This window comes from Chlorocebus sabaeus, chromosome 14, assembly GCF_047675955.1.
Source record: "Chlorocebus sabaeus isolate Y175 chromosome 14, mChlSab1.0.hap1, whole genome shotgun sequence".
Classification (NCBI taxonomy): Eukaryota; Metazoa; Chordata; class Mammalia; order Primates; family Cercopithecidae; genus Chlorocebus; species Chlorocebus sabaeus.
The window spans coordinates 73,571,985-73,584,917 of record NC_132917.1 but is presented as its reverse complement, the minus strand read 5'-3'; the positions used below and the strand labels follow the sequence as shown (position 1 = coordinate 73,584,917).

Sequence of the window (12,933 nt, the reverse complement as noted above, 5' to 3'; positions counted from 1 at the left end):
GGAACTGATGTCTGCAGTCAGCCCAAGTTAACCTGGATTGCCTTAGTTTTTGTTTTCCTAGTTCGTGCTTTTCTCACTAACTTCTCTTGTAACTGTGAAAAAATGAGTTAGGTCCGAGTTGCTAATGATTTACCAGTGGACTAAGCTGGTTTGGGGAGGAAATCTATGGATATAATCATTTTCCTTGGTGGTAAGCTTTTAGAGATACTTGAATTGATCCTTAGTTTGTTTATTTGTTTGTTTTTAGATGGAGTCTCCCTCTGTCGCCTAGGCTGGAGGGCAGTGGCAGGATCTCAGCTCACTGCATCTTCTGCCTCCATGGTTCAAGCTATTCTCATACCTCAGCCTCCCAGGTAGGTAGGATTACAGGTGCACACCACCACACCCAGCTGATTTGTATATTTTTAGCAGAGATAGGCTTTCACCATGTTGTCTAGGCTGGTCTCCAACTCCCGACCTCAGGCGATCCGCCTGCCTAGCCTCCCAAAGTGCTGCAATTACAGGTGTAAGCCACCGCGCCCCGCCTGGAAGCATCATTTCTAAAGCATATTTCTTTCATTCTTTTTTTTTTTTTTTTTTGAAACTGAGTTTCGCTCTTATTTCCCAGGCTGGAGTGCGATGGCGTGATCTTGGCTCACCGCAACCTTCACCTCTCAGGTTCAAGTGATTCTCCTGCCTCAGCCCCTCAAGTAGCTGGGATTTCAGGCATGTGACACCACGTCCAGCTAATTTTGTGTTTTTAGTAGAGACAGGATTTCTCCATGTTGGTCAGGCTTGTCTCATGCTCCTGACCTCAGGTGATCAGCCTACCTCGGCCTCCCAAAGTGCTGGGATTATAGGTGTAAGCCACCATTCCCGGCCTCTAAAACATATTTCTAAAATGTTTATATTAAAAACTGTCAAGTGTCAATTATGCCCAAAAAGTCAACAGAAAAAAGTGAGTGAATATGACTTCAGATAAGCACCCTTTCCTAGGGACACTGTATTCTAGCACGTTTCCTTCCTACTCCATTGATCTAAGCATTTGCTCAATCCAATTTCATTTTGCCCTACTCTGAATAGAGTTCACTCTTTTGTCCTTCTACTTTTTATTCAAATTTAAAACATATTTTTTTCTTTAAAATCATTTTGTCATTTTCCAGGGCATATCCCAAGGGGAAGGAGTAGGGGTCCCTGACTTTCTGCTTTAATTAAAATCCCAAATTCTTTACCTTGGAATACCTGCCTCCTTATAACCCAGTACTCTCCATTTTGTCTTTCCACCTAGTTTAGATAGGAATCTCCAAAACGTGGATGTTACTTTTGTTTGTTTGTTTGCTTGTGACGGGGTTTCACTTTGTCACCCAGACTGAAGTCCAGTGGTGTGAACATGGCTCACTGCAGCCTCAACCTCCTGGGCTCCAGCAGTCCTCTGATCCTCCCACCTCAGCCTCGTGAGTAGCTGGCATGCCCCCAAGCCTGGCTGATTTTTGAAAAGTTTTTGTAGACATGGGGGTCTTGCCATGTTGCCCAGACTGGTCACGAACTCCCAGGCCCAAGAGATCCACCCACCTCAGCCTCCCAAAGCATTGAGATTGCAGGCATGAGCTACCACGCCCAACTGAAAATTAAAAGCATCACTACACATCAGTAAACATCACTAAAATTAAGAGTAAAGTTGAAATATTAGTGAGGGAGATGGACTCCCAAAGTGCTGAGATTACTGGTGTGAGCCACCGTGCCTGGCTGAATATTATTTAAAACATCCCTAAACGTCATTAAATTTAAAATAGGAAAGTTGAAATATTAGTGGAGGGAGACTATTACAAATGAAACATCTCAGAACATATTGCTCCTTTTCTATGCCACTTCGGGTTTTTCTCTGTTTCTGTTGAAATGAACACTCTCAGAGAGTCTCTGATTTCATTTTCTATATGTATACTCTTTAAGACTCAGTATTAGAAAAGGACCAGAAGGAATAACCAATTTATTATCCTAATGTAAGAGATGAGGAAACAGACTCCATGAGAATAAGTTATCTAAAGTCACACAGCTAGTAAATATCAATGGCAAAACTGAAATGAAGTCTCTAGATTTCTACTTCAAGAGTTTCCCTGTTATTCCAAGCTTAGGGACTATAGGGGGAAAGGAATCTAAATTTAGGGGGAAAGAAATCTCAGGAAAACCTTTTTAAAAAGTTTCTTTCTTTACCTGACATGGTCAGAGAAGAAGAAACATCAACTGGAGATACAAAGGATGAAGTGACGATACTAGCGGATGTCTGAGTGGCTCGAGCCAACGAGTGCGTGTGTCCAGTATGAAGGTCACTGATCACCGGTCACTGGTCACTGGCCACTTGCGATGATACAAATGTACAGGCCACTCCCAGCAAACCCCAAGATTCTACCAGGTGGTGGTAGGTTTGGTGGGAGAATGATGTCACAAAGCAGGCAGTTTAAAGGTCTGCCATAGCCAATAGGGAGGTCAGATTCCCAACAAGACAGGATTGGCTGGCAGAGGTGGTAGGAAAGCTGTAACAGCACTAAGTAGCTGAGCTCTGGGGAGGTGAAATCTGCAAGACAGACGTGATAGTCCCACTTTCCCCCAGGCTCTCATGTTAGGGAGATCATCTGAATGTTTCTCATAAATGTTCACTCATATAATTAACATTTATATTTTATATGTTGTATTTCATATTATAGAGTGCTATGCGTTTATAATTATATAGTACATACAGAATATCCTTGGGGAGAAAGGAAAGGGACGTCTAAGTTGAGCAATTACAGTTGTTCTAAAACCATTTCAGTGAATCTGATTAATGAATTTACTGCCACTTTTTTTTGTTTGTTTGTTTGTTTTTTGAGAGAGAGTCTCGCTCTGTTGCCCAGGCTGGAGTGCAGTGGCATGATCTCAGTTCACTGCAAACTCCACCTCCTGGGTTCACGCCATTCTCCTGCCTCAGCCTCCTGAGTAGCTGGGAGTATAGGTGCCCGCCACTTCGCCCGGCTATTCTTTTGTAATTTTAGTAGAGATGGGGTTTCACCGTGTTAGCCGGGATGGTCTGGATCTCCTGACCTCGTGTTCCGCCCGGCTTGGCCTCCCAAAGTGCTGGGATTACAGGCGTGAGCCACTGCGCCCAGCCCTACTGCCACTTTTAAGGGCCAAAGGAAGGGATTAAAGAGCCCTCTTTTGTAATTTGGTTGAGGAGCAAAGTTCATTGACTACTCGTTGTATTAAATGATGTGGTCCAAGAGTCTTCTCTTTTAGTTTCTTCTCCTTGAATCCTACCTTCTTTGGGCTGGGCCACGTTGAACCAGGATCTCTCTTCTTCTCTCCTTTTTTAACCCCTTGATTTTAGGCATTGTTTCTGGGCCGAGCCTTGATCTTGCATTTTTACATTCGTGGATATTACTTCTTGTCAACTTCCAGAGCAGGAGTCTTCTTTTCAGTGTCCTGATGTTTGGAAAACAGACTCTGCTCATGAGAAGCAAACACCAGAGAGGTAGAAGACAAGGCTGACTGCAGACGTTCCCTCTTCTAGCCTGTGGTCACAATTCTTTTGCCCATAGTTTGCTACCTCTGGCTCCTTGGGCCACAGAGACGCCCTGCCTTCCTGGTGTTTCATACGCAAGAAGCATTCAGGATACTTTCTTTCTTCTCACATAAGAGGATCCAGTGTGGCAGTTACTTATAGCCTCCTCTCCCTTGCAGACAGCCACTATAGAATCTCGGGCCTTTAGGATTTCCTGTCAGTCATGCTTGGGTGCAAGGGCCAGGCCAAATGAAGAGTTAAAGCATTTAGTGGAGAATAGGAAACAGGCAAAGTGAGGGTGTAGGAAAAAGAGATTTGTGTGAATTTTTTGGTTTCTGTGACAAACAATTCGACACACCTATTTTGTATTAAGAGAACAGACAATTTAATATTTTTTTATGTAGCCAGATAGTGCGGAACTTCCATGACTTCTGTACACTGAAGGAAATAATCATAATATATTTTTTCCATTTTGTTTTATATCATATTACTTCATTTATGTTATTCATTATTATGTCTGATTACTTTCTAGAAATCCTATTCTCCCTTCGTCTGGATTTTCTTGTGGCAACTATAACTGAGTTTGTTCTCACCCCAATATTGTGTCTTTTAGCAAATTGAAAGGTAAGCCCAATACAGCTTTTCTAGCTTCTGAAAGATTTATGTTACATTTTGTGTCTTGTTATGTCCATAGACATTTGTATCATTTGTAGTTTTGGGCTACTATACACCTATTGGATTTTTTAATAATTTCCAAAATAATGTTGTATTATTTATTTATTTATTTTTTGATATGGAGTCTTCCTCTGTTGCCCAGGCTGGAGTGCAATGGCACAATCTTGGCTCACTGCAACCTCTGCCTCCTGTGTTCAAGCCATTCTCTTGCCTCAGCCTACCAAGTATGCCGGACTACAGGTATGAGCCACTATGCCCAGCTAATTTTTGTATTTTTGGTGAGACAGGGTTTTACCATGTTGGCCAGGTTGGTCTCAAACTCCTGACCTCAAGTGATCTGCCTGCCTCGGCCTCCCAAAGTGCTGGAATTACAGGCATGAGCCACCGTGCCCGGCCACAATATTTTATAATTTAATGCCAAATTTGAATGTGGGCTGGGTGCGGGGGCTCACACCTGTAATCCCAGCTCTTTGGAAGGCCAAGGTGGGCGGATGACTTGAGGTCAGGAGTTCAAGACCGGCTGGCCCACTTGTTGAAACCCTGTCTCTACTAAAAATACAAAAATTAGCCAGGTGTGGTGGCATACACCTGTAGTCCCAGGTACTCAAGAGGCTGAGGCAGAATTCCTTGAACCCAAGAGGCGGAGGTTTCAGTGAGCCGAGATGGCACCACTGCACTCAAGCCTGGGTGACAGAGAGAGACTCCATCTCAACAACAGCAGCAGCAACAACAAATAATTAAATGTTCCTAATTGTAAGTTTGTTATGTTCTGTTAACCTTTTTCTTTTTCCAATGAACAATTTATGAATATTGATACATTTTTCATGATGTGGAAATTTTCAGAATTGTAAATGTTTATGGATTTAAAACTGGTTGGAAAATTACTGTCTCAAAAATGTTAATAAAGCTAACAGTCTAGCTTTATTAAAATCAATTTGACCTTTTTCATCCTCGGTTTACCCAGCTTTAAAATGGTTGCAAAGATTACTAAAAATATATGTAAGGTACTTTCATAAATTAGAAACTAACAAGTAAAAATTGCTTTCAAAAATCTGCAATCGGCCGGGCGTGGTAGCTCAAGCCTGTAATCCCAGCACTTTTGGAGGCCGAGGAGTGCGGATCATGAGGTCAAGAGATCGAGACCATCCTGGCCAACATGGAGAAACCCTGTCTCTACTAAAATAGAAAAAATTGGCTGGGCGTGGTGGCATGCACCTGTAGTCCCAGCTACTCAGGATGCTGAGGCAGGAGAATTGCTTGAACCTGGGAGGCGGAGGTTGCAGTGAGCCCAGATGGCGCCACTGCATACCAGCCTGGTGGCAGAGCGAGACTGGGTCTCAAGAAAAAAAAAAAAAAAATCTGCAATCATAATTACTTACAGTTTAATCTGGAATTTAGTACTCGATTCTATTTTCAGAGCTACTATAGAGTATGATGTCCTTTGTAGCTCCACTTTTAGCAGAATGCAACGTGTTTCTTTTTTTTTTTTCCTTTTCTTTTTTTTTCCATTCTACTTCTAGGAATTTAGATATAGTTGTATATATGTATAAGGATATTCATATTGCAGCATTGTCTGTAATAAGATTTGAAAGGAACCTGAAAACAACTGAAGGTCCATTAATAGTGAACTGGCTAACTACATTATGGTATTTTTAATTATGTTACTCATAAGCAATGAAATTCCCTATAGCCATTACAAAATAGAATCTATGTATGCATAAATTGACTGGGAAAATCAGTGTTCAAGGTAGATTGTAGAATATGTACAGTTACTCCTTTTGTATAAAAATAGAGGATATACATGTATGTGAAGGTAAATATTTACACACAATATGCAAAATGTGAATGTAAGCACTGGTAGCTATCTAGAAGAACACCCAAGGAACCGGGGCGGGGGACGGATCTGGCAGAGGCACTTCTCCGTGCCTCACTGTTTGAATTCTGAAGGGTGCAAACACGCCCTTATTGACCAGTGCTACCGGCCTCTGGTTAAAGAGGGCGCTGTAGTCACCAAAGTCCCGTTTACAAATCAGGAGTCTCAGTAAGCCAGCGTGGTTACGCCATCACGACCGGCGGTGGCACATGCGCAATAGCGAGACGCTGGAGCGCTGCGTGGGTGGCTACCGAGTCTCTTCCGGTCTAGGGTCTTATCCTGGCACGGAGGGCGCCGGACTGGCGCTTTTAGCCGGCTTGGCATTGGGTGGGCGGCTTCTTGGGACCCACATGAGCCAGTGGCATCATCCTCGCAGTGGCTGGGGTCGGGGACGCGACTTTTCAGGACGCTCCTCAGCCAAGAAGAAGGGCGGAAACCACATCCCGGAAAGGTAAATACGTCTTGGTCCCTTGGCGTGGCCTTTCCAGCTCGTGGTTTCTGGGTCTGGGCTTCATCTTTTGTGGTCTCTGCCTGTCACTCTTGCCGTCGCAAGCTTGACTTGTCCGCCCCTTGCTTTGAGGCTTTGACCCTCTGCGCCACCCGCTGTAGCTGAAAGGGGCGATGTCTGAAAGGTCCTGTGATTTCTCCATATTCTTGTAAAAGGGAGGTTCTGGCCATTGCTCTTAGGTAAAATACGGAAGGATTGCTTTAAGGTGGGACTGTTAGTGTTGGGGACACTCCTTAATTCCCAAGATGGAATCTCCTCAGTTCCTTGTTAACGTTGGCACGGAAAGGGTAATGGTTTGAGTTAGGAACCCAGCCATAGTAGTGCCCTGAGATCTCACATGGAAAGTTTGTTTGTATTGTTTCCAGAAATCACAACGAACATGCTTTACTTCCTAACAGGCCTCATTTGAAATATACTCCTTTATACGTACAAATGATTAATTTTGAGACTTTGCAGGTAGGTGCAGTGAACAGTTTTTACTCCTTGCGACCATCCTCCACCATCTCATACCACAATAAATTCTCTTCATTTTATCTCCTATCTTTTGACTGTCACTTTCTGTCAGTACCCGTATACAGGTCTTGCCTGATCTATTGCAGTTGGGTTCTAATTGCAGTGAATCTTCTGTTTGTTTTCTTCCAATCTGTTTTTTTGTTTTGTTTTGTTTTGTTTTTGTTTTTGAGAGGGATTTTCGCTCTTTGAGTAGGATGTCTGCCAGGCTGGAGTGCAGTGGTCCAATCTCGGCTCACTGCAACCTCCGCCTCCCGGTTTTAAGCGATTCTCCTGCCTCAGCCTCCCAAGTTGCTGGGATTACAGGCGCCCGCTACCACACCCGGCTAATTTTTTTGTATTTTTAGTAGAGACGAGGTTTCACCATGTGGGTCAGGCTGGTCTCAACTCCTGACCTCAGGTGGTCCACCTGCCTCAGCTTCCTGAAGTGCTGGGATTACAGACGTGAGCCACCGCGCCTGGCCAGTTCCTAGCATTATTAAGTGAAGTTCACAGCCCCTCTTCTAGCAGGTTTTCTCTTAAAATATGGACTTGAAGTTTCCTACTAATTGAACTTGATGTCATCAGTCGTATGAAAACTAAAACCGTGAAGTGAAATAATTGAATTTGAACTATTTCAGTTAATATGTTTATATTAATGGCACTTTAGTATCTGGTACTGGGCCAAGTTTAACAGAGATACAGGAGTTCTGGGTATCTCTGGTTTTATATAGGCCTTATTTGAGTGGTACTGTTTTGTTGGCTTGTGTTCGTTTTCGTGATGGGGAAACAGGAGAGGAGGGCAGTACAGGTTGTTACTGGGTGGAGTTTAATAAGTGGAGTGGCGAAATGCAAAGCAGAGAGAAGAGAGGACATGTTCTGTGGACTGTGATTCCCATTTTCGGGAAGTCTTATTCTATGCAAGGAAACAAGGCTGACATACAATTTGCCTAACAAAAAAATGTATCTAATAGGTGGAAAGACTATCTCCCAGTTGGACAGCGGATGCCTGGGACTCGTTTCATTGCTTTCAAAGTTCCTTTGCAAAAGGTAAGCAAAAGTTGATTCAGTATTCTTTCAGGTATCTGAGTTCACCATGCAGAACACTGTTCTCCGCTCTATCACATTCCATTTTCTCTTTTTATAGCAAATACTTTGTAATGACCCCTTTACTATCCTGAAATGAAGTTCATAGGTACATACAACCTACTTCATATTTTAAACAAAAATACCAATTAACACCCTAACTATAATATAAAAAATAAAAGTAACTTATAATAAAATAATATTTATTTCAATATATAAATGTTTGGACATGACTGCATTAAAAGACATAGAGTAATAGTTGCCTGCGCAATGAATTCAAGAACTACAAATGTAGACTGATCTAGGTGGCTTATATTGCTTTAGTGGTAGGAGTTTCTGTAATAGATTTCCAAACAAAACAAAGTATAATCTTCATTTGGTTAGTAAGGTGATTATTATCCTGGAAAATTCAATATATATTAATATTGTACAAAAAATACTTTGTGTTTATTTGTGAAATGGAGTTAGGGTCTAAGGCCACGCTAAATATGAACAGCTTTTTATCTATATTAATGTTGAATAGGACATCCAAAAGCAATTCAGGATGTGGGACACATTTGTAGGACTGTCCTGAATTTGGCAAGTTGTTTAGAATTTGTAACCCTTACCCACTGAATGCCATTGGGACTCCTTTCCTCCCATGGTCACAATCAGAAATATCCCCCAGATCATCAAGGTCAGGATCTCAGTGGGGAAAATCTGAAGATTGTGTTTTTGTTTAGGAAAGGAATAGGAGGGATAGGAGGGGAAAGCTTTTGACAGCCATAAAAAAGATGAGAAGGTGAAGACAAATAATTGTTTTCTAGATTCCATGTCTTATTAGACTTCCCCAGCATAGCTCAGATTAGTATTAGGAGAAGCCCACTTGAAACGTTTTGGGAATTTACTTAATTTGTGACTCATAGATCAGATTTCCTTTTTCAACTGCTATGTCAGCTTCTCTGCATGTCTGGGCTTAAAAATGAGTCGTTTCAGGCCAGGCCTGTTGGATCATGTTTGTAATTCCAGTACTTTGGGAGGCAAAGTGGGTGTATCGCTTGAGGCCAGGAGTTTTAGACCAGCCTGGGCAACATTGCGAAACCCTGTCTCTACAAAAAGTACAGAAATTAACCAGGTGTGGTAGTGTGTGCTTGTAGTCTCAGCTGCTCAGGAGGCTGAGGTGGGAGAATCAATTGAGCCCAGGAAGTCAAGGCTGCAGTGAGCCGTCATCATGCCACTGTACTCCAGCCTGGGCAACAGAGCAAGACCTTATCTCCAGAAAGAAGGTGGTGTTGGAGACACAGGGAATTTTTAGGGAAGTGAAACTATTCTGTGTGATACTGTAAGGGTGGAAACATAAAAGGGGTTTACATATATTAACATATTTCACAATCCTATGCTGATGAAGTAACGGTAGTACTAATATCTCTTACTGAGTGCTTATTCTGCACTAAGTTCAGAGGATAGATGGTTACAACTAATAAATTATTTTGTAGATAATGAAACAGGCTCAGAGAAGGAAGAATCAAAACTTGAACTTAGTCCTTTCTCTCATTTTTTTTTGGTGTGGCAAAATATACATAACATAATATGTACATACAATGCATAACATAGAATGAGTCGTGCATACCTAACCTCTAGACTTTGGTGATAACAATGTGTCAAAGTTGGTTCTTCATTTGTAACAAATGGACCACACTGGTGTGGAATGTGGATAGTGGGGGAGTCTGGGTGGGGTGGGGGAGGCCAAGTACACGTGGGAACTGCCTGTCCTTTTGGCTCAGTTTTGCTGTGAACCTAAAACTGCTCTGAAAACTAGGCCCTTTTTTTTTTTTTTTTTTTTTTTTGAGATGGCATCTCGCTCTGTCGCCCAGGCTGGAGTGCAGTGGCGCGATCTTGGCTCACTGCAAGCTCTGCCTCCTGGGTTAACGCCATTCTCCTGCCTCAGCCTCCTGAGTAGCTGGAACTACAGGTGCCTGCCACCACACCTGGCTGATATTTTTGTGTTTTTAGTAGAGATGGGGTTTCACCGTATTAACCAGGATGGTCTGGATCTCCTGACCTCGTGATGTGCCCGCCTTGGCCTCCCAAAGTGCTGGGATTGCAGGCGTGCACCGCCGCACCCAGCCAAACGAGTCTGTTTTTTAAAAAGTACATTGCTGGCCCCTGAGTAGCCGGACAGATTGAGGGAACAGAGCACAAACTTCAAAAATAAGCCACATACATAACAGAATATTCAGCAATGAAAGCCATCATATATGTAGACATGTAACAAATATTTTTTTGTGAGGCTGAGACAGGAGGATTGCTTGAGCTCGGGAGTTTGAGATCAGCCTGGGCTACCTGGCAAGATGGCAAGACCCTATCTCTTTTTTTTTTGAGATGAAGTCTTGCTCTGTCACCCAGGCTGGAGTGCAGTGGCGCGATCTCGGCTCACTGCAAGCTCCGCCTCCCGGGTTCATGCCATTCTCCTGCCTCAGCCTCTGGGTAGCTGGGACTGCAGGCGCCCACCACCACGCCCGGCTAATTTTTTGTATTTTTAGTAGAGACGGGGTTTCACTGTGTTAGCCAGAATGGTCTCAATTTCCTGACCTCGTGATCCTCCCACCTCCTAAAGTGCTGGGATTACAGGCATGAGCCACTGCGCCCGGCCAACCCTATCTCTTTAAAAAAAAAAAAAAAAAAAAAAAAGCCAGGTGTGGTGGTTCATGCTTGTAGTCCCAGCTACTTGGGAGGCTGACGTGGGAGGATTGCTTGAGCCCAGGAGGTGGAGGCTGCAATAAGCCATGTTTGTGTCACTGTACTCCAGCCTGGATGACAGAGCAACACCTTGTTTCAAAAAGAAAGAAAGAAAGATATATTTATAAGCACTAAATATGATAGGCACTCCACTTGGAGCTGGAGATACAGTGGTGAATAAAATCTGGGTGTTTGCAGTCTGATTAGGAGACCAACATGAAACAAATACAGAAATACACATATAGAAGTGGGCTTATTTTTTTCTTTCTGACCACTTGGGAAGAAAGGATTGTTATAACATACCTTCTGTGTTCCAGGAGAATGGAAACTTTCCTTGGAATCTCGTTATATGTTAGCATCACAGGACTTGAATAAATGCCTAATGCAGTGCAGGATTTTAAGCACATGTTTGCTCTTGTTTCATTCTCTCTGACAGAGTTTTGAAAAGAAACTTGCTCCGGAAGAATGCTTTTCCCCTTTGGATCTTTTTAACAAAATCCGAGAACAAAATGAAGAACTTGGACTGATTATTGATTTAACATATACTCAACGCTATTATAAACCGGAGGTAAGTGGAACCCTTCATTGAAAAGAACGTTCTTCATTCTGATCCTGAAATAATTTATAGTAATTCAGTAATAATTCAGTAATCATCTTGTGCTAACATGAAGCCTGGCCTTCTTCGATGGGTAGTAAGTTTAAAAGAGAACCAAGTGATTTCTTTAATTACATGTTTTTAATTGCTGTCTCAAATGAAATTGAAGACATGAATTGAACTAAAATATTTGGCAGTAGGCTCCGTGTGTGCCTAAGAAATTCTATAAGCTTCCATATTCTATATTTTGAAAATGAAGTAAACTTATTAATACTAGCAGTGGCCTGGAGGAAAGAAAGGAATATCCAATATTTCTTAGCACTTATTTTAAGCCATTGCTTGAGCATGTGTAAGCATCATGTAAAAGAAAGTTTTCTGAGTTTATGATTTCTTTTCCCAGTATCTGTTGATACAGTACAGAGATTCATATGTTCTGTTGGCCCCGTTTAGCATCTTGGTGCGAAAGAATGATCCTTCTTCTGACCAGTTCCATGGCTTTTGGAAACAGTAACATCTAATATTTGTTAATATTTGTACAGCAGTTTGCCTTTTAAAAAGTACTTTCAGCCGGATGCAGTGACTCATACCTGTAATCCCAGCACTTTGGGAGGCTGAGGTGGGTGGATCACCTGAGGTCAGGAGTTGGAGACCAGCCTGGCCAACATGGTGAAACCCCGTCTCCATTAAAAATTCAAAAAAATTAGCCAGGTATGGGTGGCACATGCCTGTAATCTCAGCTACTGAGGAGGCTGAGGCAGGAGAATCTCTTGAACCTGGGAAGCAGAGGTTGCAGTGAGCCAAGATCATGCCACTGCATGACAGCCTGGGTGTCAGAGGAAGACTCCATCTCAAAAAAAAAAAGTGCTTTCACATGTATTAACTTAGTTAATCCTCTCAACAATCCTGTGCTGATAAAGTAGCAGTTGTACTAATATCTCCTATTGAGTGCTTTTTCTTTGCTAAGCTCAGAGGATGAAATGGTTACAATTAATACATAATTTTACAGAAGATAAAACAGGCTTGAAAAAGGATGACTTAAAACTTGAATGTAGTTATTTCTCTCTTTTTTTAATTGAAGCACAAATTGAGGCCCTGTCTTTGGAGAGTTGGAGCTTGTTAGATTGTCTCCTGAGTCCTTTTGACACAACCCTAGTAACCTTTGATCACTCTTTCTTTGCTATTTATATGAAAAAAATTCCAGGCTTATCTTGTACATTTCCTGTCCTACCCTGAACTCAGCCATTTTCCCAAGGAGCTTTGATTCCTATTTGCTGGGAATGCTATTTAAAGATTAGAGTCTGAGTGCTAGAGGTGCTCAGTGCTCCTAGGCTCCTTGCTACTAGTCTTTTTCTGTGGATGGTGCTAAGAAATATGTTTGTTTTTAAAGTACATCATGAGTTCATGCTGATACTTTCCATTTGAACTCAGAACTTCAGTTCTAAAAGAACTGAAAGCAAGGGTTTAAACAAATACTTGTA

The 12,933-nt window shown here is 42.2% G+C and overlaps 1 protein-coding gene across 5 annotated transcripts in view; it reads left to right on the top strand.

The window, feature by feature from the left end:
• Positions 1-12,933, top strand: part of DUSP11 (dual specificity phosphatase 11) — a 38,830-nt gene that overhangs the window by 13,323 nt on the left and 12,574 nt on the right. For 2 of the 5 annotated variants that reach the window (XR_012095365.1, XR_012095368.1), the window contains 5 exons: positions 248-353; positions 1,348-1,433; positions 2,204-2,395; positions 4,044-4,135; positions 8,031-8,057. Coding sequence is in view for 1 of the 5 variants with exons in the window: in XM_007970204.3 (XP_007968395.3) it covers positions 6,269-6,510; positions 8,031-8,106; positions 11,297-11,428 (450 nt within the window). In the remaining 4 variants the exon portion in view is untranslated. Of the gene's footprint in view, positions 1-247; positions 354-1,347; positions 1,434-2,203; positions 2,396-4,043; positions 4,136-4,328; positions 6,511-8,030; positions 8,107-11,296; positions 11,429-12,933 lie in introns of those variants that run through there. The other 3 variants (XR_012095367.1, XR_012095366.1, XM_007970204.3) reach the window with 3 other exon arrangements.